Below are 22,053 nucleotides of genomic sequence, written 5' to 3' on the forward strand. Positions count from 1 at the left end.
AGATTAGGCATATTCCACAAGAGCAGTCTCTCAGTATTTTGTCCCCCAATTATCTACATGTTGTCTCGCCTCATCTATTCACATGGACAAAAGTGATACTGTACATCACGTACATCACAGATGGGACGTTTCAGAAAGAAAAATTGATCAGCGACATTGGTTCTTGCAGAGATCCTCTTATAAGTGCTGTATTAGTAGCAGATGCAGTGGTTCGGTATTTAACAAGTTTTGTGAGAAACCGGCCATGTGGATAAGCACTGAAAACTACACTATGGGGTATATGCAATTGCGGTCGAATTCGCGGCAATTTTCGCCGTTTTTTAATTCGACTCAATTCGACAGGTGAATCCCGGAAGGTGGCTTCCGGAATTCACCATATTCAATGAAAAACGGATTCGCCAGAGTCGCGGGCGAAAATCGGCCGATTTGGCGGATTTTGCCGCGATTTTAAAAAACGGTAAAAAAACGTGAAAAACCCGGAAAAAAAATGGCGTGGGGTCCCCCCTCCAAAGCATAACCAGCCTCGGGCTCATCGAGCTGGTCCTGGTTCTAAAAATGCAGGGGAAAAATTGGCCAGGGATCCCCCGTATTTTTAAAACCAGCACCGGGCTCTGCGCCTGGTGCTGGTGCCAAAAATACGGGGGACAAAAAGAGTAGGGGTCCCCCGTATTTTTAACACCAGCATCGGGCTCCACTAGCTGGACAGATAATGCCACAGCCGGGGGTCACTTTTATGCCGTGCCCTGCGGCCGTGGCATTAAATATCCAACTAGTCACCCCTGGCCGGGGTACCCTGGGGGAGTGGGGACCCCTTCAATCAAGGGCCCCCCCCAGCCACCCAAGGGCCAGGGGTGAAGCCCGAGGCTGTCCCCCCCCCATCCAATGGGCTGCGGATGGGGGGGCTGATAGCCTTTTGTGATAATAAAAAGATATTGTTTTTTCCAGCAGTACTACAAGTCCCAGCAAGCCTCCCCCGCAAGCTGGTACTTGGAGAACCACAAGTACCAGCATGCGGGAGAAAAACGGGTCCGCTGGTACCTGTAGTACTACTGGGAAAAAAATACCCAAATAAAAACAGGACACACACACCTTGATAGTAAAACTTTATTACACACTACCGACACACACATACTTACCTATGTTGACACGCCGACTGCCACGGTCTCCGACGATCCGAGGGTACCTGTGAAAAAATTATACTCACCTTCCAGCGTCCAGAGATAAATCCACGTCCAGAGAGTAAAATCCACGTACTTGTTTAAAAAAAAAAAAACGCAAAAACCCGCTCCATACCGGACTAGAAAGGGGTCCAATGCTTTCACATCAGACCCCTTTCTCCCGAATGCCGGGACATCACGTGACTCCTGTCACTGACGTCCCTTCAGCCAATCAGGAAGCGCTACTTCCGTGGCGCTCACCTGATTGGCTGTGCGCTGTCTGTACTGTGACAGCACATCGCAAAGCCGCTCCATTACTTTCAATGGTGGGAACTTTGCGGGTAGCGGTGGGGTCACCCGCCGGTCAGCCGCTGACCGGCGGGTGACCTTACCGCTAGCCGCTAAGTTCCCACCATTGAAAGTAATGGAGCGGCTTTGCGATGTGCTGTCACAGTACAGACAGCGCACAGCCAATCAGGTGAGCGCAACGAAGTTGCGCTTCCTGATTGGCTTAGAGACCTTTCTGTGACAGCTGTCACTGACAGGTCTCATTCGTGGAAAGGTGTCCCATGTGTCAGCATGGGACCCCTTTCAGTCCGGCATGGAGCGGGTGTTCGGTTTGTTTTTTTGCCAAGTACGTGGATTTATCTCTGGACCATGGCTGAGGTGAGTATATTGATCTTTTCTTTTCAGGTATCCGTGGATTCTACATGGAGAAGAGGACCGATGTCGGCGTGTGAACATAGGTAAGTATGTGTGTGTCGACGTATGAAATAAAGTTTTACTGTCGACGGTGTGTGTCCTGTTTTTATTTGGGTATTTTTTCCCCAGTAGTACTACAGGTACCAGCGGGCCCGTTTTTCTCCCGCATGCTGGTACTTGTGGTTCTCCAAGTACCAGCTTGCGGGGGAGGCTTGCTGGGACTTGTAGTACTACTGGAAAAAACAATATCTTTTTATTATCACAAAAGGCTATCAGCCCCCCCATCCGCAGCCCATTGGATGGGGGGGGACAGCCTCGGGCTTCACCCCTGGCCCTTGGGTGGCTGGGGGGGGGGGACCCCTTGATTGAAGGAGTCCCCACTACCCCAGGGTACCCCGGCCAGGGGTGACTAGTTGGATATTTAATGCCACGGCCGCAGGGCACGGCATAAAAGTGACCCCCGGCTGTGGCATTATCTGTCCAGCTAGTGGAGCCCGATGCTGGTGTTAAAAATACGGGGGACCCCTACTCTTTTTGTCCCCCGTATTTTTGGCACCAGCACCAGGCGCAGAGCCCGGTGCTGGTTTTAAAAATACGGGGGATCCCCTGTCAATTTTTTCCCCGCATTTTTAGAACCAGGACCAGCTCGAAGAGCCCGAGGCTGGTTATGCTTTGGAGGGGGGACCCCACGCCATTTTTTTTATGATTTCACCGTTCCAGCATAAAAAAAATAAAAAATAAAAATAATAATATTTTAAAAAATATATAAATAATATTTGTGCCTCCAAAAAAAAAAAAAAAAAGTACCTAATCCCTTCTAATATAAATAGATCTGCTATTCCCCCCAAAAAAAACACAAAAAAAAACATGTTTAAAATTTTTTTATTTGTTTTCACCCTCCAAAGTGTGGCGGATTGAAAATGACGAATTTGCTGTCTAAAAGCACTGCTGTCGAATTTCCAAACTTGAATTGAATATGCTTTGGTCGAATTGCAGCACTTGTATCATTGCAGAAAAGTCGAATTTGCAAAAAGTAGAATTTCAAAAAGTCGAATTTTGAAAGTCCGTTTTTTGGTCGGAAAGCACTGAATTGCATAGGCGATTTTTTTTTTTGGTCGAAAATGACCCGAAATTCGACAATTTCGGGAATTCGACCGCAATTGCATATACCCCTATTACTGCAAATCAGTCACCATGGCTGCCAAGGATTTATAGGCCTATATGCTAATGGAATGGTGGATTAAGTGTTGGATTTGAGTTAGAAACCCAAGCATGTGCTATGGCAAGGCAACCACCAAATAAAATCAAAACAAATGTATTGTTTATGTGTTAGTAAATTGATGAGCAACTCAACATACATGAAAGGTCACAAACTGTATGTGGATTTTAACTTCCAAAAGAGATGCACATTACTCAATAAAAACAAACACACACACACACACACACACACCTCATCCAACATCTCACTCAGCCCAAAATAACCCCATATGGTCCAAAATTTCAGCACATACCACTTGCTCCAAAACAGCCTGATAGGACTTCAGACACCCCACAATCCTACAGATATAGTCAGTGACTTATCACGCAAACCAGCTACTACCATTCAGTCCTATTCACTACGTTATAACAGAGAAGAGAATAAGACAGGCTGGAAGCAGCCAGCTGGGAGCTGCAGGTGAAGGCTCACTGGTGTTGCCCGTCACCGTTTTATCCTAACTGTTGCCGTCCTAGACTTTTAAAATACAGGTGCTATGTACTCAAAACACTCAAAGTTGAAAATAAAGATACATTAAAAAATGCTTAGACTCAAACCAAATATTCAGTAATTTAAATAAAAAAAAAAACAAGACATACCTCATCTTGGGACATATTTTTATCATTTTCAGCTTCAATCCTAACTCGAACAACTCCTGATTTATCCACTATTTCCTGAATGAGTTTCCCATTTTTCCCAATGACTTTTCCTATAACAAAGACATGACACGCATTACCAAAAATAAAATTAGTGTGTAATGGGTAAGTGCAGCAACAGAACACGTTGATAGAGTACATGCCTAAGTAGTAAAAGGCATACTTACAAATAAAAGTCTGGTAGTATTTTTACAGCACTTAAATACTGGTTCAGAAACGTTTTGTATTTTAGTCTTTTTTTATACAGATTCATTGTCTCAGTTGTGATCAGGTGTAGAATGAGGACTGTAGAATGGTTTTGTTAAAAGGTACACGGAACAAGGATTAGGACTATTTCATTTCAACTATAGTGTGTGTAGAAGTTCCTAAATGATATGTATGTTTCAACCTGCCACCTTGTGGTCAAACATTCTTTCAACAGGCCAAATCAAATGTAGAGTCTATTACATATCCCTACTGTCGTTCAATGTTGATTAACAACCAGAATTTAAACAATTAATATGCTAGTTCCAGTGTTTGCATGGGTTTCTCTGGGCACACTGGTATCCTTACATTATCCAAAAATATACCGGTAGTTTAATGGACTCCCAACAAAACAAAGGGGGTAATTCAGATCTGATCGTAGATGTGCTAAATTCAGTCTATTTATGATCAGTTTCTCAGACATGCGGGGGGAAGCCCAGCACATTTCTAATCCACCCCACATATCTGAAACCCCCCTCCCCCCACACACACAAGGATGCAAAAGCATTGCACAGCAGCAATACTTTTGCACCTGCTGAGTAGCTCCCTGCCAGCGCAGCTGCTGCGCATTGGCAGGCCGCTACTCGCCGCGTCCCAGCAGCTGCGTGTGATGTCACGCAGCCGCCACGGACCGCCCCCACAACAGTCTGGATGCGCCCCGCCAAAAACGTTCTAACGACACTGGCACGCAGCCTCCCGCCCTGCGACTGCCTCTGCCTGTCAATCAGGCAAAGGCAATCGCAGCCCTGAGATGCTGATAGCATCTTACTGGACTCGCGGGGTGCGTGTGCGCACTCCAGCAAGAGCTTCAGACTGCGAGTCTGAATTAGGCCCATTGTCTCTAGCGTGTATGTATGGTAGGGAACATAGGGGGTAATTCAGATCTGATTGCTGGGCTGCTAATTTTGCTGTCCTGCGATCAGACAGTCGCTGCCTCCAGGGGGGAGTGTAAATTCGCTGTGCAAGTGTGCGATCGCATGTGTATGCCCATCTGCGAAAATCCACTTTGTGCAGTCTGTGCGCAACCCTGGACTTACTCCTTCAGTGCGATAAGAACAGGCATCGGGGCAGGAGCAGACGTCAGACACCCTCCCTGAAAACGCTTAAACATGCCTGCGTTTTTCTGGACACTCCCTGTTAAAGTTCAGTTGCCACCCATAAACGGCCTCTTTCGGTGAATCACCTTGCGAACGCCCGTGCGAATATTCGCACCATCCAGTTGCTGACCGGCGATGCCCGTTGTTGACCGACATGCATGCGCATTGCAGTGCATATGCATGCGCAGTTAGGACCTGATCACCCGCTGTGCACAGCACCGATCAGAATTACCCCCATAGATTGTAATATGAATGGACACATTATTCTCTGTATAGCGCTGCAAAGTATATGTGCACTACATAAATAATAAAAAGATGCTCTTTACAGTACTTCCCTGATTCCGATTAACATCTTAAGCAACTCCGTCCCTAATTCACAGCTGATCGCAGCAGCAAATTTGTTCTCTAATGGACAAAACCGTGGGGGTAATTGCAAGTTGATCGCAATAAGAAGTTTGTTAGCAGTTGGGCAAAACCATGTGCACTGCAGGGGAGGCAGATATAACATGTGCAGAGAGAGTTAGATTTGGGTGGGTTATTTTGTTTCTGTGCAGGGTAAATACTGGTTGCTTTATTTTTACACTGCAAATTAGATTGCAGATTGAACACACCACACCCAAATCTCTCTCTCTCTGCACATGTTAAATCTGCCTCCCCTGCAGTGCACATGGTTTGCCCAACTGCTAACAAAATTCCTACTGCGATCAACTTGCAATTACCCACCATGTGCACTGCAGGGCAGATATAACATGCGCAGAGAGAGCTATATCTGGGAGGGTTATATTGTTTCTGTGCAGAGTAAATACTGGCTGCTTTATTTTTACACTGCAATTTAGATTTCAGTTAAACACACCCCACCCAAATCTAACTCTCTGCACGTTATATCTGCCCACCTGCACTGCACATGGTTTTGCCAATTAGAGAACAAATTTTCTGCAGCGATCAGGTCTCAATTAGGCCTTAAGAACGAATGATGCTCTGTTAATTTACTTACTTAGGTTTCTACTCCTCTCTGTGATCCAGGATTCCCTACCCCACATAGGAAAGCAAAATAATACACCTCTGCAGCAGTCTCTGAATCTGTATATGAATTGCTAAGACACAGCGGCCGCTGATTTTTTCCATGCCACTTTCCGTTGTGATTCATATACAAACTCCGTAGCACATAGTTATACAAGAAGTCTTGCCTATCACATGAATCAGCACAGTCTCATGATGTGTCCCAGTTGCATCGTGTTACAACGAAGATGCATTTTCAGCAAAAAGACGCCCACCGCTAGCACTGTTGCACTGGACCTGGCGACTCACTTGTGCTGCATATTACATAGAAACATACAATTTGATGGCAGATAAGAACCACTTGGCCCATCTAGTCTGTCCCCTTTTTTTTTTTTTTTTATTATCCTTTAGGTAATCTCAACCCTTTTTGAACCTTAATTCTTTGTAAGGACATTCATATGCCTATCCCAGCATGTTTAAATGGGTGTAGTATGGTATACCGGCGCCGGGAGCCCGTCCGCCGGCATACAGACAGCGTGGCGAGTGCAAATGAGCCCCTTGCGGGCTCGCCACGCTATTTATTCTCCCTCCAGGGGGGGGGTGGACCCCCACGAGGGAGAATATCTGTCGGTATGCCGGGTGTCGGGATTCCGGCGCCGGTATACTGTGCGCCGTGATACAGACATTCGGCAACCAGAAGACCACCCGTTTAAATTGCTCTACAGTCTTAGCCTCTACCACCTCTGATGTGATGTAGGCCATGCGCCATTTTAGTTGCCCTTCTTTGTACACTCTCTAATGTATTTATATCCTCCTGGAGATATGGTCTCCAGAACTGGACACACTATTCCAGATGGGGCTGCACCAATGACCTATACAGTGGTATTATAACTTCTTTTTTCCTGCTACTGATTCCTCTCCCTATGCAACCAAGCATCTGACTTGCCTTTCTCATTGCTTTGTTGCATTGCTTTCCTGCCTTTAAGTCACTTGAAATTGTGACTCCTAAATCCCTTTCCTCCTCAGTAGTTTCCATTATAGTACCCTTGATATTATATTTAGCCTTTGGGTTTTTGAGACCCAAGTGCATGATTTTGCATTTTTTAGCATTAAACTGTAGTTGCCACGATATTGAGATTAGATGTATGAGATCTGTATAACATGAGGCAGAACAGAATTTTTAATGGCCTCAAATATGACACAGCACTGTTATAATATCTCCATTGGACACAGCTGTATTTCAAACCGGTGTCCCATATTCCTTGTATAAATAAAAAGACAACCAATGATATAGGCCTATATGAAAAACTAAAAAAAAAAACAATTAAAATAGGATTTTAATAACCTACCGGTAAATCCTTTTCTCGTAGCCTGTAGAGGATGCTGGGGTCCATTTTAGTACCATGGGGTATAGCTGGTTCCGCAGGAGCCTTCGGCACTTTAAGACCTTTTAACAGTGTGAACTAGCTCCTCCCTCTATGCCCCTCCTCCAGACTTCAGAATAGGAACTGTGCCCGAGGAGACGGACAACTTCGAGAGAAGAATTTACATTAACTAGTGGCGAGATTCATACCAGCTCACACTATACCAACATGCCGCCTAACATGGCTATTAACATAACCCATGCCAACGTGCATGCATAACGTAACCGCAACAGCTGTGAACATCTTAACACATGAGAACCTGTGTAAAAAGACAAAAATTTACTTTGCAGGAAAAATGAGCACTGGGCGGCCGCCCAGCATCCTCTACGGACTACGAGAAAAGGATTTACCGGTAGGTTATTAAAATCCTATTTTCTCTTACGTCCTAGAGGATGCTGGGGTCCATTTTAGTACCATGGGGATGTACCAAAGCTCCCAGTACGGGTGGGAAAGTGCTAATGTTCCTGCAGAACTGATTGACCAAAACGAATGTCGTCAGCAGCCAAGGTGTCAAACCTGCAAAACTTAGCAAACGTATTTGCACCTGACCGAGTAGCAGCTCGACAAATCTGCAATGCAGAGACCCCCCCCCCGGGCCGCCGCCCTGGACGAACCCACTTTCCTTGTAGAGTGGGCCTTTACCGAACTCGGTAACGGCAATCCTGCCGTGGAATGAGCGTGGTGAATCGTACCTCTGATCCAGCGCGCAATAGTCTGCTTAGAAGCAGGACTCCCAATCTTGTTGGGATCATAAAGGACAAACAAAGCCTCTGTTTTCCTAATCAGAGCCGTTCTTGCAACATAAGTCCTCAATGCCCTGACGATATCCAAGGACTTAGAGACGGCTGAGGTGTCAGAAGCCACTAGCACCAACACCAGTTGGTTGATATGAAAAGAAGACAACCTTCGGAGGAAATTGCTGACGCGTCCGCATCTCAGCCCTATCTTCACGAAAAATCAAATAAGGACTCTTGTGAGACAGAGCCCCTAACTCAGAAACTCGTCTGCCTGACGTCAAGGCCAACAGCATGACCACTTCCCAAGTGAGAAACTTCAACTACACCTCTTGCAGAGGCTCAAACCAGTCAGACTTTAGGAACTGCAACACCACATTAAGATCCCATGGCGCCACAGGAGGCACAAAGGGAGGTTGGATGCGCAGAACACCCTTCACGAACGTCTGAACCTCAGGTAGGGAAGACAATTGTTTCTGAAAGAAAATGGACAAAGCCGAAATTTGGACCTTGATCGACCCTAACCGCAACCCAGCATCCACACCCGCCTGTAGAAACAGGAGAAGACGTCCTAATTTAAACTCCACCACAGGAGACAGTCTTGGATTTACACCAAGACACATATTTTCTCCAAATACGATGGTAATGTTTGGACGTTACCCCTTTTCTGGCCAGAATAAGTGTGGGAATGACTTCTTTGGGAATACCCTTACGGCTAGGATCTGGCGCTCAACAGCCATGCCGTCAAACGTAGCCACGGTAAGTCTTGATAAACTAACGGCCCCTGCTGAAGCAGGGTCCTCGCGAAGAGGAAGAGGCCAAGGAACTTCCAGTAGTACCTACTGAAGATCCAGATACCAAGCCCGCCTTGGCCAGTCTGGGGCAATGAGAATTGCCCGAACCCCTGTTCTTCTGACAAGCTTTAGAATTCTTGGTATTAGTGGAAGTGGAGGGAACAGATACACTGACCGGAACACCCACTGGGTCACCAGTGCATCCACTGCTATTGCTTGTGGGTCTCTCGACCTGGAACAATATGTCGGAAGCTTCTTGTTGAGACGAGATGCCATCATGTCTACTTGAGGAACGCTCCAACGACTTGTTACCTCCGCAAAGACCTCTGGGTGGAGGCCCCATTCTCCTGGATGGAGATCGTGTCTGCTGAGGGAGTCCGCTTCCCAGTTGTCCTACTCCCGCAATGAAGATTGCCGACAGAGCTCTTGCATGTCTTTCTGCCCAGAGGAGTATTTTTGTCACCTCTGCCATTGCCGCTCTGCTTTTCGTTCCTCCCTGACGGTTTATGGAAGCCACTGCTGGATCTGTATGGGCCGATCCTGAAGAAGATGTGCCGCTTGTTGAAAGCAGTTGTAAACGGCTCTCAACTCCAGAATGTTTATGTGAAGAAGTTTCTCTCGAATTGACCATCTTCCTTGGAAGCTTTCCCCTTGCGTGACTGCACCCCAACCTCTGAGACTTGCATCTGTGATTACTAGGATCCAGTCTTGAATCCCAAACCTGCGTCCTTCCAGGAGGTGAGAAGTTTGAAGCCACCACAGGAGTGAAATTCTGGCTTTTGCCGACAGGATTATCCTCCGATGCGTGTGTAGATGCGATCCAGACCACTTGTCCAGGAGGTTCCACTGGAACACCCTGGCATGGAATCTGCCAGATTGCAGAGCCTCGTAGGACGCCACCATCTTCCCCAGCAGGCGGATGCATTGATGAACTGAAACGCGTGCTGGTTTCAAAACTTGTTTGACCATCTTCTGGATCTCCAGAGCCTTTTCCACCGGAAGGAATACTTTCTGTACCTTGGTGTCCAGAATCATTCCCAGAAAAGATAACCTCATTGTCGGTTCCAATTGTGATTTTGGAAGGTTTAAGATCCAACCGTGCTGTGGAAGGATCGTCAGGGATAGCGCAATGTTTTGCTCTAACTTCTCCCTGGACCTCGCCTTTATGAGGAGATCGTCCAGGTAAGGAATTATGTTGAGTCCTTTCTTGCGAAGGAGCACCATCATCTCCGTCATCACCTTGGTGAACACCCTCGGAGCCGTGGAGAGTCCGAAAGGTAACGTTTGGAACTGGTAGTGGCAGTCCTGGACCGCAAACCTCAGGTATGCCTGATGCGGAGGGTAGATGGGAACATGCAGATAAGCATCCTTGATGTCCACCGACACCAGAAATTTCTTCTCTTCCAAGCTGGAGATCACTGCTCTTAGAGATTCCATCTTGAACTTGAACCGTTTCAAAAACAGATTTAGAGACTTTAGGTTCAGAATCAGTCTGAACGAGCCATCCGGCTTCGGTACTACAAATAGGCTGGAATAAAAACCTTTTCCCTGCTGTATCTCGGGAACCAAGGAAACTACCTTGTCTTGACACAACTTCTGTATCGCGTTCAGCCCTTTTGTCCTGTCTTGGACAGAAACTGGCAAGGCTGATTTAAAAAATCGGCATGGGGGAAGATCTTGAAATTCCAACTGTGACCCTGGGACACTATCTGTAATACCCAAGATTCCAGATCTGAGCGAAGCCAGACATAGCTGAAAAACAGTAGGCGTGCCCCCACCCGATCGTACTGCCGCATGGGAGCCCCAGCGTCATGCTGAGGTTTTAGCAGAAGCAGCTGTTGGCTTCTGCTCCTGTGTACCTGCTGGTGTTGTAGGTTTTCTACCCCTCCCCCGACCTCTTCCTGCGAAGAAGGGGGTACCTTTTGCCTTTTTGTACCTGTTGGGCCGAAAAGGACTGCATGGTATGAGAATGATACCCTTTCTTAGGGGGGACAGCTGCGGAAGGCAAAAATGCAGACTTGCCTGATGTAGTCGTGGAAATCATGGCATCCAGTTCATCACCAAAAAGGGCCTCCCCATTGTAAGGGAATGCCTCAATATTTCTCTTTGAATCCGCATCAGCATTCCATTGGCGAATCCATAACGCCCTGCGGCCTGAAATCGCCATAGCTGAGGCTCTTGAACCCAGCAAACCAATATCCTTCATAGCCTCAACAAAGTAACCTGCAGCATCTTTGATATGGCTGATAGATTTTAATGTCGTCTCTAATTTAGGATCATTCAAAGAAACTGACCCTGGGGCAGGCAAAACTATTTTCTTAGACAGCCTAGACACTGAGGTGTCTATCATAAGGGGTGTCTCCCACTTGCGCCTGGCTTCCTCAGGGAAAGGGTACGCTACACGTATCCATCTGGGAATAGTAAAATTTACTTTCGGGGTTAGACCAGGCGTCCTCAAAGAAAGCATTCAAATCCTTTGACGGAGGAAGTCACCACCTGTTTCTTATTTAATCTAAAATAATCCTTTTCCTCAGGTGCAGGTGTTGTATCGGTAAACTCTAACACCTCTTTTATAGCGACCATCATACATTGTATTCCCTTTGCTAATTTTGGGTCTACCCCTCTCAAATCCCCAGTGTCGGCTTCCGTGTCGGAATCTGTGTCTGTGTCCCCCTGCATTATCTGGGCCAGAGACCTTTTTTGGGAACTGGGTGGGACCCGAGTAGATGATATGGAGGGATCAGCAAACAGTGCATCCTCTATAGACTGTCTCCAATAAACAGTCTGTTTGCAACTTTCTCACCCACTCCGGCTCCTTCTGAGAGGGAAGAGCCACCATATTACCCCTCTTGTGCCTCTAAAATGGGTGCCTCCAGTGAAGACTCCCCCCCCCCCCCCCCGATGTCTGACATGATACACGCGTGTACACACACACACAGACCGCTATCACACAGGAGAGCTATCGGGTACAGACACACACCAATGTCCGTCAGAGAAACACAAAGGGATTTGCCAGTTCTCACACACAGAGCGCCCTCTATAATGTGCAATACACACTATTAGCGCATAATCTGATTATTTACACTCCTTCCCCCCCTATAACACCTTGGTACTCAGCCGTGTCTTGAGGAGAAACAGCGCCTGGATCCCCACAGTGGCGTCTGCAGGAGAAAAACGGCTCGCAGTGAGTGAACTGTGTCCTCTGAGGAGAAGCCCCGCCCCCTGTGCAATGACGCGCTTCAACCACAGAATGGGAATCATTATTCTGGCCCTGGGGGTAACACAACCCCATGGACCGGGTATGTGCATCTATGACAGCGAGAGAAAAAGGTATTACATGCCGCTCAGAGCGCGCCCTACCCCGCGCGCTCTGCACCCATGCTGAGAGACATGGCGTGCAGCGTTCCCGCCGCTGCGCTGGTACCTGACAAGCCGCCAATGATGACCGGAGGACCCTCTCTGCAGGACTCTGGTAAAATACTCACCCGCCTTCTTTCTTCTGGCTCTGTTAGGGGGTGGCGGCAGTGCTGCGGGAGTGAACGCTGGCCAGGCTTGAGCTGTGTTCAGTACCCTCCGGAGCTAAAATGGTGTCCTGTCAGCGGAAGTAGAAGCATTATCTAATTGAGAAGTTGGTTCTAACTTCCCCCCTAAGTCCCACGAAGCAGGGAAGCTGTTGCCAGCAGCTTCCCTGTAAAATAAAAAAACTATCAAAGTCTTTTCCAGCAAAGCTCTGTAGAGCTCCACTAGAGTGCGTCCAGTCTCCTGGGCACATTTTCTAAACTGAGGTCTGGAGGAGGGGCATAGAGGGAGGAGCCAGTTCACACTCTTAAAAAGTGTTTAAGTGTCGAAGGCTACTGCGGAACAGTCTATACCCCATGGTACTAAAATGGACACCAGCATCCTCTAGGACGTAAGAGAAATAGGTCTTAGATCTCAGCCTGTGTAGAGAATTTATTTTCCACTGATGTAACAGAAAGTGTCTACAGTACATATTATGCTGTTTTTTGGGGTTTTTTTTTGCTAATCTAAGTAGTCAGATATTAGTCTTGAGAGGACTCTAATAATGCTCTAAAAATAAAATTTTCAACAAAGTTTAGAAATCAGAAACTTTAGAAGCCTTAATCCCAGAAAACTTTCCCAGTAATTTACTAAGTGGGTTTTGACAATTAACTTAACTATGTAAATAACAAAATAAAAATTACATACCTACTAAATTTCGGGGAACTTGTAACACATCTTCTGCAAACTCAAGGTAGGTCCTGGCTTTCTTTACAGCATCTTGGTCCTAAAGTAGGACAACAAAAAGATCAGTTTTAAAACCAAAATGCATCTGTGCATTTGTCTTACTTATTGATCAGATTTATATTCCAAACGGAGCAGCAAATGTAGCCATTAACAAAGAAAGGGTGAAAATTGATACAGAAAAATCTTACCTCCCCATAAATATGAAATGTACAAGTGTCTTCATCCAAATCGATAGCCGTAACGCCAGGAACCTTCCGCGCTTGTTGTATATTTGCCCCGTGAGTGCCAATGGCTAATCCCATCAGGTCTTCTCGTACAACAAACTGCTCATGAAATCTGGATGCTAGCTGCCGTGAGCTCTGCAACGACACACCCTATACTTATATAGCATGCGTCCATAAGTATTTGAAAAAGTACATTGTAAAAAAGCCATCACTTCTAAAAAAAAAATTATATATATATATATATATATATATATATATATATATATATATATATATATATATATATATATTATTCTAGAAAGCTCTTGTATAGCCAATGTGTACTGTGATTTGTAACAGGAAAGTAAAAAGTGCAAAATGTAAGCCACATACTTCGAGTTGCTTGCTGGCTTCTTCATTTCTCAACATCAAAGACAATTTGGTCCGCAGACTCCGGAAATGCATATCACTTAACATATTCGCCCTTCTGATTGTAACTTCATTGACAGACTGTATGAAGAGAGGACATTTTCAAACATTGTCAGAAAAACAAACAAAGAGCTTTATTGAGTTTAACAGCACTCATTTAGTTTATTCAATTTTTATTGATATTTTTGGATTTGGGTCTAACATTTCTGCTGTAGATGTTTTAAGGGATCAACTGATTACAGACAACATAAAAAAAAAAAAAGCTGTGCGGAGTGCAAGTGAAATTGATCCCGTGGAGAACACTGTTCAGCTGCAGTTATAAGAAGGATAGTTGCCATTCTCTTTAAAACGCCTCTAAGCACACATGAAATTATATTCAAGAACAGCACTCAACAGTAGTTAAAGAGAAAACTTGGGGCCTGATTGAGATGCGGACGTAGATGCTGCGAATAGCGCAAAGTATCTACGTTCGGTACTTTGCACATGCGTTGGGCCCATACTTCACATTGGTGGTTCTACGGCCGCAGACTGTCAGTTTGAGTGCATTTATGGCCTCCAATTTGGGGGAGTGACAGGTCCAAGATCTCCCTCGTAAGCTGGAAATTTCCTAGCCTCTTTGTTGGATCTGCAGCTGCCAGCTTGTGTCATGCAGCCAGCCAATGGTGTCGCAGATGATCCGATGCTGCGTTCTAGGACACAGCATGAATCACAAATGCAAGCAGGAGGCATGCCATATTAATGCATCGCTGTTGCTTACATGTAAGCAGCAGCGATAGCACTTCCAACCACATCTAAATCAGGCCCTTGCCTGTCAAGCATGAGTTAGTAAGTGCTCCAGTTTACCAGCATAACCTAGTTTTCCTTTTCCTGTTGTGCATCATGCAGGATGTACTGAAGTCCAAGGACTAGTCTACAACGTGCACTTTTTTGGCTGACAGATGCAAATATATAACCCCATTACATATCTATTTGCTAAATACACTACATAGCTGTTTTTGTGCTAGTCATTATATGATGCCATGTAACAGGCACAGAAAAGGTACTAAATACCACATACATCGATCCTCAAACTGGACCGTTGGGAGCAATATGGACTTTGCAATTTAGCTGCGCCAAACGTCAACCAGAGAAATTTTCATATCTTATTCCCATCGCAAAAGTACAATGCAAAGGTACCCACCCTCACTACTGGTGCTAGCAATCCAAGTAACTTGTGTGTGTGAATCAGTCACTAATCTAAGCAAAAAGACAAAGGACAGAGGTCTGACACGGGTGACCCACTTAATGCCTCACGGAACGTTTACTTATGCTTAATCTGTGACTTAATACCAGTTCCTTTGCGACAAAAATACTTAGTACCTAGGACACTTTGAGGGAAGGGGGGGGGGGGGGGGGGGGGGGGATTCAAATGTTATTGCACCCTTGATCTCCCATCTATAGTGACGGGAGAACGCGGGGCGATATGCAAATGTCTCCACTTATCGCGCCCATTACAGTCAGGTTTAGGCGAGCAAAGCACCTAAACCCGACTAATGTGATGGGCAAGAGCGTGAAAAGATCCGTTTGGGCGCCTAAACGGCTCTTTTTACGTGCATTTTAGCTCGCAACCCCGAGGAGTTGTGAGCTGAAATTAACTTGTCGCGCCCATCCGCAGTCATATTAGAGTAGCTGTGGATGGGCTTGATTGCAGGAGAGAGCAGTGGGAACATTTCAATCAGGCCCTATAAGTGAATTTGTATGTGGCTATGATGCAAATCATGATGAAGCGTCTAAATCTCGTACTATATGGCACAAAAAGGAGAGGTGTATGGTGACACATCTGTAGTTGATGAAACAATGTTAGATTTTATCTAAACCTGCCTAATAATACAGGTTAATAAAGCAATAAATTAAAATAAAGTACAGGTTATGACAAAGCTTACCAAGATGACAAGCTGGCAGTTTTCTGAATCATAGGTTACTGAAAACGCGCCAACTGCTTTTTTGAAATCTTTATGGGCAGATTCTTTTGCACACCTACATAAAGGGAAACAAAGAGGTGAAAAGCTTTAGCTATGATTTTAGGAGTCTCCGTTTATTCTATGACACCCCTCATATGAAAAAGGAATTTATTTAGTCTTTAAACACTACTAGGAATAGAGACTGACTGTAAAGTCACTCCAAAACAGAATTTTACCTTAATCACATGAATACAGCATTAAATGCATCTCTAGGTTTAAGAATTTCTATACATAGCAGTGTTCCAATGTCTCAAAACTTTGCTTGGCATCAGTTGAAAGGATAACATGGCCCATAGCTAAAAATTCTGGGTAAAAATACAAAAAGGAGGATTTTGGTACTTACCGATAAATTCATTTCTCTGAATCCACTCAGGGACACTGGAGATCTTAGAAAGCTGGGGTGTAAAGGATGCAGACCAAAGATAGCACAATGTAAAAAAAAATTGCTCTGCTGGCTCCTCCCCCTTCACGCCCCCCTATCCCTACAGTTTGGAAAACAGATCGGAGAGAAGAGGGAATATGAAAAATCAAAGCCATAAGGGAAGAAACCAACCATACCAACACGTCAAAAAACAAAACATAGTAATCAAACTGTTTGAACTAAATTTATAAGAACACGAAGGCTGACCGCACAGAGGCGGGCGTCCAGTGTCCTCAAGTGGATTCAGAGAAGTGGATTTATCGGTAAGTACCAAAATCCTCTTTTCTCTTTCATCCACTAGGGGACACTGGAGATCTTAGACAGCTGGGGATGTCCTAAAGACACTCCCAATGGCGGGAGTGCTGTCCGAAGCCTGAAGAACCAAAACATCCAAAATTTGCATCTCTAGACACAAACATGTCAAACTTGTAAAAATGAGTGAATGTGTGTGCTGATGACCACGTTGCAGCTCTGCAAAGTTGTCTAGTGGAAGCTCCTCTAGCCGCAGCCCATGAGCCTCCTACGGATCTGGTGGTATAAGCACCTACCCGAAAAAAAATTCTCTTACCACAAGCAATATATGCTTGTTTGATGGCTAGTTGTATCCATCTGCCAAGGTTTGTTTTAAAGCCGGCCAAACCCTCCTGGGGCCATCATACAGTACAAACAAAGCATTGATTTCCTAATAGAACCAGTAGCCTGAACATGCACCCGTAAGGCTTTGACCACATCCAAAGACAGATCCCTTTCGGACAAACCTTTGAAGGAGGGGACCACAATCGGCTGGTTTATGTGGAAACCCAAAACCACCTTAGGTAAAAGCTCCACTTTCGTATGAAGCTCCGCTCTGGCTTCATGACAAACTAAGAAAGGACTTTTACATGACAGGGCACCTAACTCTGAGACCCTTCTTGCTGATGCCAAAGCCAGGAGCAAGACCGCCTTCCAACTTCTGTATTTAAGGTCCGCCCATTACAAAGGTTCGAAAACGGACGATTTAAAAACATTATAGGACCAAATTTAGATACCACGGGGACGTGGGTGGACGAAAAGGTAGTTGTATTCTCTACACACCATGTAAAAATGTCTGGACCTCCTGAAAGAACTCCAGACATTGCTGGAAAAGGATAGAGAGAGACGAGATCTGTACCTTCAAAGATCCCAATCTCAAACCTCCATCCAAACCATTTTGGAGAAACCTTAACAGTCTAGTACCAGTCCATGTACTTCTTCCAAATTCTACAGTAATGTGCTGTCGCGACTGATTTCCTTGCCGCCAACATGGTAGGAATAGCTGATCTCAGGATACCCTTGTCTCCTAGTATCCTGGTCTCAAGAACCACGCCATCAAACAGACGATTCAGACCTGGGTGAAGATATGGGCCTTGTGACAAAGTCTTTATGCTTCCTCTTCATACTTTTTAATCAGTCTGGTATGGAGCTGCCAATGAGTGTGACAGACGGATTCTACAGAGGGTGGTGAGAAAAGATCATTGCAGCCGTTCTCCCCTCTGTTCAGGACCTCTACCTGTCCAGAAGCGTGCAGGGAAAATTGTGGCAGACAAGCTGCACCCTGGTCACGTCCTGTTTGAAACACTTCCATCAGGCACGCGTTATAGGACCATTCTCACCAAGTATTTGGTGCAATGCAGTGCAGGCATACCTCAGAAGAGCTTTTTACAATGAAATCTGAAGACTTCAAGGGCTGCAGCAGAGACACTGTGTGTGTTACATGTCAGTCAGACATCTCCTGCTGCAGCTCCATCACCTCCCCCAGCGGCGCTGTATATTCCTACGCCCTGGTTGCCGGGTACTTACAGCGGAAGCTCGTTTGCTTCAGTCAGTCACACACCCCGCCGCAGCGCTCCAGGATCACGTGGCCGCACTTTGGGAGGAGGTAAGAGGGTCCCTCAGGCGGGACCCACTGGAAACCACGATCCGGCGCGGCCGGTGGGAGGCGGGCCGCGTGTGCTGGCGTGGACACTGTTGTGGTACAGGGACCCCACTAGACCACCAGGGCAAGGGCACAGGTCGGTTTTAGTAAAAACCGCTTGTTACATAGCCCACAGTGCCCGGTGGTGAAGCCCAGCAAGGGGATACGGCTTTGACCTGTAGCCCCTCCCCCAGGGCGCCATTTAGAGTAAATGTTCCCGCCCTGGAGCTGCATCTCTCTCTCTCCCTCACTCCCTGTCAGCGTTTGGGCGCCATTACCACAAGCTGAGCTGATCCTGGGACTGTTTGGGCAATTCCTCCTCTGAAAAGCCGCCTGCATGTCAGCGCTGTGCATTTTACAGGACACTTAAGTATTCTACATGTCTGCTGACAGTGTTAGTTAATAAACAGTGCATTTAGTCAGGGTTATTTAGTACAAGTACCCTGTGATATAACAATGCACAGTAAATACTGGTTGTATATCTATTGATTATATAGCTGTACTTAGTATTGCTTTGTATTGCTAGTCCAGTGCAGTTTTATTGCATGTCATAATTTCTGCATTGTACATGTGACTCTGTGTGTGTGTGCATATAGCTTCTGTGTGACTTCCATTTCGTGTATCTCACTCAGATTGCTATCCCTATATTCTGTACCCGGAGGGGGCTAAATGCGTCAGTGTTATTGTTTAATATAGGTGTTTCACAGGATATACTTACTGTGTATTTTTCTGTGATTTTCAGTCACCATATACCTATTGAATTCTCTGTTTGTGCTCATACACTGCACAGGGGGTTCTTGTTAAGGTATTAGGCTGCTGATATTGTACTGGGTTGCCCGTGAATTGAGCTTTCAAACAAGTCAGCTACAAGGGGCGACGGAGCTGGGGCTGATCCCACATTGCGTGGTGGTGACGCTGCAGACATATTAGAGGAAACCATAGCAGCAGAGGGTTCAGGTTCTGGGGGTTCCCTACCCCCCAGTGGAACTGTAGCAACGGGGGTTCATAACGACCCACCTTGGGCTACTTTCTCCACGTTATTAAGTACTCTGGTAACTAGACTTACGCCCCCTATGGAACCTCCTGTGACGGTACAAATGCTTATGGTCCCTGCGGTTAATCCGCCATGGGTAGATCAACTGTCCGCTCAGTTGCAGCAATTGAACCATTCACTCTAACCCTCGCCCGCCTAAGACCAAGGGGTCCTCTAAGCGGGCCATTACTTCCTCACAATCCACCCACGTCCCAGACAACTCGTCTGATGAAGAAGGCGTATATACTGACCCCACAGAAACTGATCCAGATAATTCTGATGGGGAATCGGTCTCTCAGGTGGATGTTTCTGACTTATTGAAGGCTATCAGGCTAATTCTTCATATTACTGATGACCCAGAGCCTGATGCTACCTCAAACAAACCGGACAGATTTAAACGTCAGAAGGTTGTTAAACAAGTTTTACCTCATTCTGACCATTTAGTTGAAATACGTCAGGAATCCTGGTGATGCTGGCTCGCTATCACCTCGCTGCGGAGCTAAGTAAAAATTGGGAAACACCCCCAGCCAGTGGATTCGCAAGTGGCGCGGCTGGTGGTGTCCTAAGCCCTGCCTGCAACTGGGTCCTTCTGACGACGGATGCCAGTCTGACAGGTTGGGGCGCAGTGTTGGAGCAACACTCCCTTCAGGGTCGGTGGACCAAGGAGGAGTCTCTCCTCCCGATAAACATTCAGGAACTGCGGGCGGTGTTCAATGCTCTGAACTTGGCCCAGCATTTAATACAGAACAGACCTGTTCAAGTACAGTCGGACAACGCCACCATGGTGGCGTACATAAATCATCAGGGCGGACAGAACGTAATCTGCCAGCCATATCGGCAGTGTTCATTCCGGGGGTCCTAAACTGGGAAGCGGACTTCCTCAGTCGTCAGGACATACACGCCGGAGAGTGGAGCCTCCATCCAGAAGTATTTCAACTCTTAGTGGACAAATGGGGCCTCCCAGATATGGACCTGATAGCGTCTCGACACAATCACAAGGTTCCGGTCTTCGGAGCAAGGACAAGGGATCCTCAAGCAGCATTCGAGGACGCTCTGGCAGTTCCATGGAACTTTTGGCTGCCATAAGTGTTCCCTCCGGTGTCACTTCTGCCCCAAGTAATATAAGTTCAAGCAAGAAGGAGGAATCCTACTACTGATCGCTCCAGCGTGGCCCAGACGGCATTGGTTCTCAGGCCTTCAGGGTCTCTTGTTAGAGCGTCCTCTTCTGCTTCCACAAGGACCAGACCTCCTCGTTCAGGGCCCTTGTGTTTACCAGGATTTGGCCCATCTGGCTTTGACGGCGTGGCTCTTGGAGCTTCCGTACTAAGGGCCAAGGGGTTTTCTGAGGCGGTCATTCAGACTATGTTGAAGGCCCGTAAGCTGGCTTCTGCTCGGATTTACCATAGGGTCTGGAATTCTTACTTTGCTTGGTGCGCATCTAACAATCAAGACGCTTACAAGTTTAGTACGGCCAAACTTTTGTCCTTTCTACAACAGGGCCTGGACTTGTGCCTTCGTCTGGCCTCCATCAAGGTTCATATTTCTGCCTTGTCGGTTTGGTTTCAGAGAAAAATTGCCACTCTGCCTGATGTTCATACATTCACTCAGGGTGTGTTACGGATTCAACCTCCTTACATCCCGCCTGTGGCTCCTTGGGATCTGTCGGTGGTTCTAGAGGCATTACAGGAGTCTCCGTTTGAGCCTCTTGAATCTGCAGACCTTAAGTGGCTCTCCCTTAAGGTATTGTTTCTACTGGCTATTGCCTCTGCTAGACGGGTGTCGGATTTGGGTGCCTTGTCTTGTAGGTCCCCCTACCTGATTTTTCACCATGACCGGGCGGTTCTTCGGACACGTACCGGGTACCTATCTAAGGTGGTGTCTTCTTTCCACCTTAATCATGAGATTCTGGTTCCGATCTTAGTCTCTCCTGAATTGTCTTCCAAAGAGCAGTCTTTGGATGTGGTACGGGCTCTACGTATCTATGTAAAGAGGACAGCTCCCCATCAGGAAGTCTGATTCTCTCTTTGTACTGTTTGGTTTTCACAAACGTGGCAGGCCTCATAACAAGCAGACCTTGGCCAGATGGATTAGAATGGTGATTGCACATGCTTATGTACAGGCTGGACTTCCAGCACCTGCAACCATCAAAGCCCACTCTACTCGGTCTGTTGGACCTTCTTGGCGGCCCGCCGTGGTGCAACCCTTGAACAATTGTGCAAGGCGGCTATGTGGTCCACAGTGAACACGTTCATATGGTCCTATGCCTTTGATACATCCACCTCCCAGGATGCTTCCTTTGGACGCCGAGTTTTTATGCCTGCTACAGTGCGTCCCCTCCCATGAGGAACTGCTTTAGGACATCCCCGATATTATTCCCTGTGGAACCCAGTGTACCCCGCTGCAGAAAACGAAATTTATGGTAAGAACTTACCGTTGTTAAATCTCTCTCTACAAGGTACACTGGGTTCCACAGGGCGCCCACCCTGACGCACTTAGCTTCTTTGGGTTTGTATGGCATTAGCCGCTGACACCTTCTCCTGTCGTGAGAATGTGGTGTATGTGGCTACTAACGGTTGTAGTCTCTTTTTACCTGCTACTGCATTGGGCTGGTTAACAAGACTGAGCTCCTGTGCAAGGAGGCGGGGATATAGAGGAGGCGGTGCTATGCATTCTGGGAACAGTCAAAGCTTTGAGCCTGTTGGTGCCTCAGATCAAGATCCTACTCTAC

At 46.5% G+C, this 22,053-nt stretch overlaps 1 protein-coding gene across 1 annotated transcript in view; it reads right to left on the reverse strand.

Moving 5' to 3' along the window:
• Positions 1–22,053, reverse strand: part of FMR1 (fragile X messenger ribonucleoprotein 1) — a 264,048-nt gene that overhangs the window by 103,609 nt on the left and 138,386 nt on the right. The window contains 5 exon segments of the mRNA XM_063937403.1: positions 3,714–3,823; positions 13,268–13,346; positions 13,495–13,665; positions 13,903–14,019; positions 15,861–15,954. Coding sequence (XP_063793473.1) covers positions 3,714–3,823; positions 13,268–13,346; positions 13,495–13,665; positions 13,903–14,019; positions 15,861–15,954 — 571 coding nt within the window.

Source organism: Pseudophryne corroboree, chromosome 8 (genome assembly GCF_028390025.1).
Source record: "Pseudophryne corroboree isolate aPseCor3 chromosome 8, aPseCor3.hap2, whole genome shotgun sequence".
Taxonomy (NCBI): Eukaryota; Metazoa; Chordata; class Amphibia; order Anura; family Myobatrachidae; genus Pseudophryne; species Pseudophryne corroboree.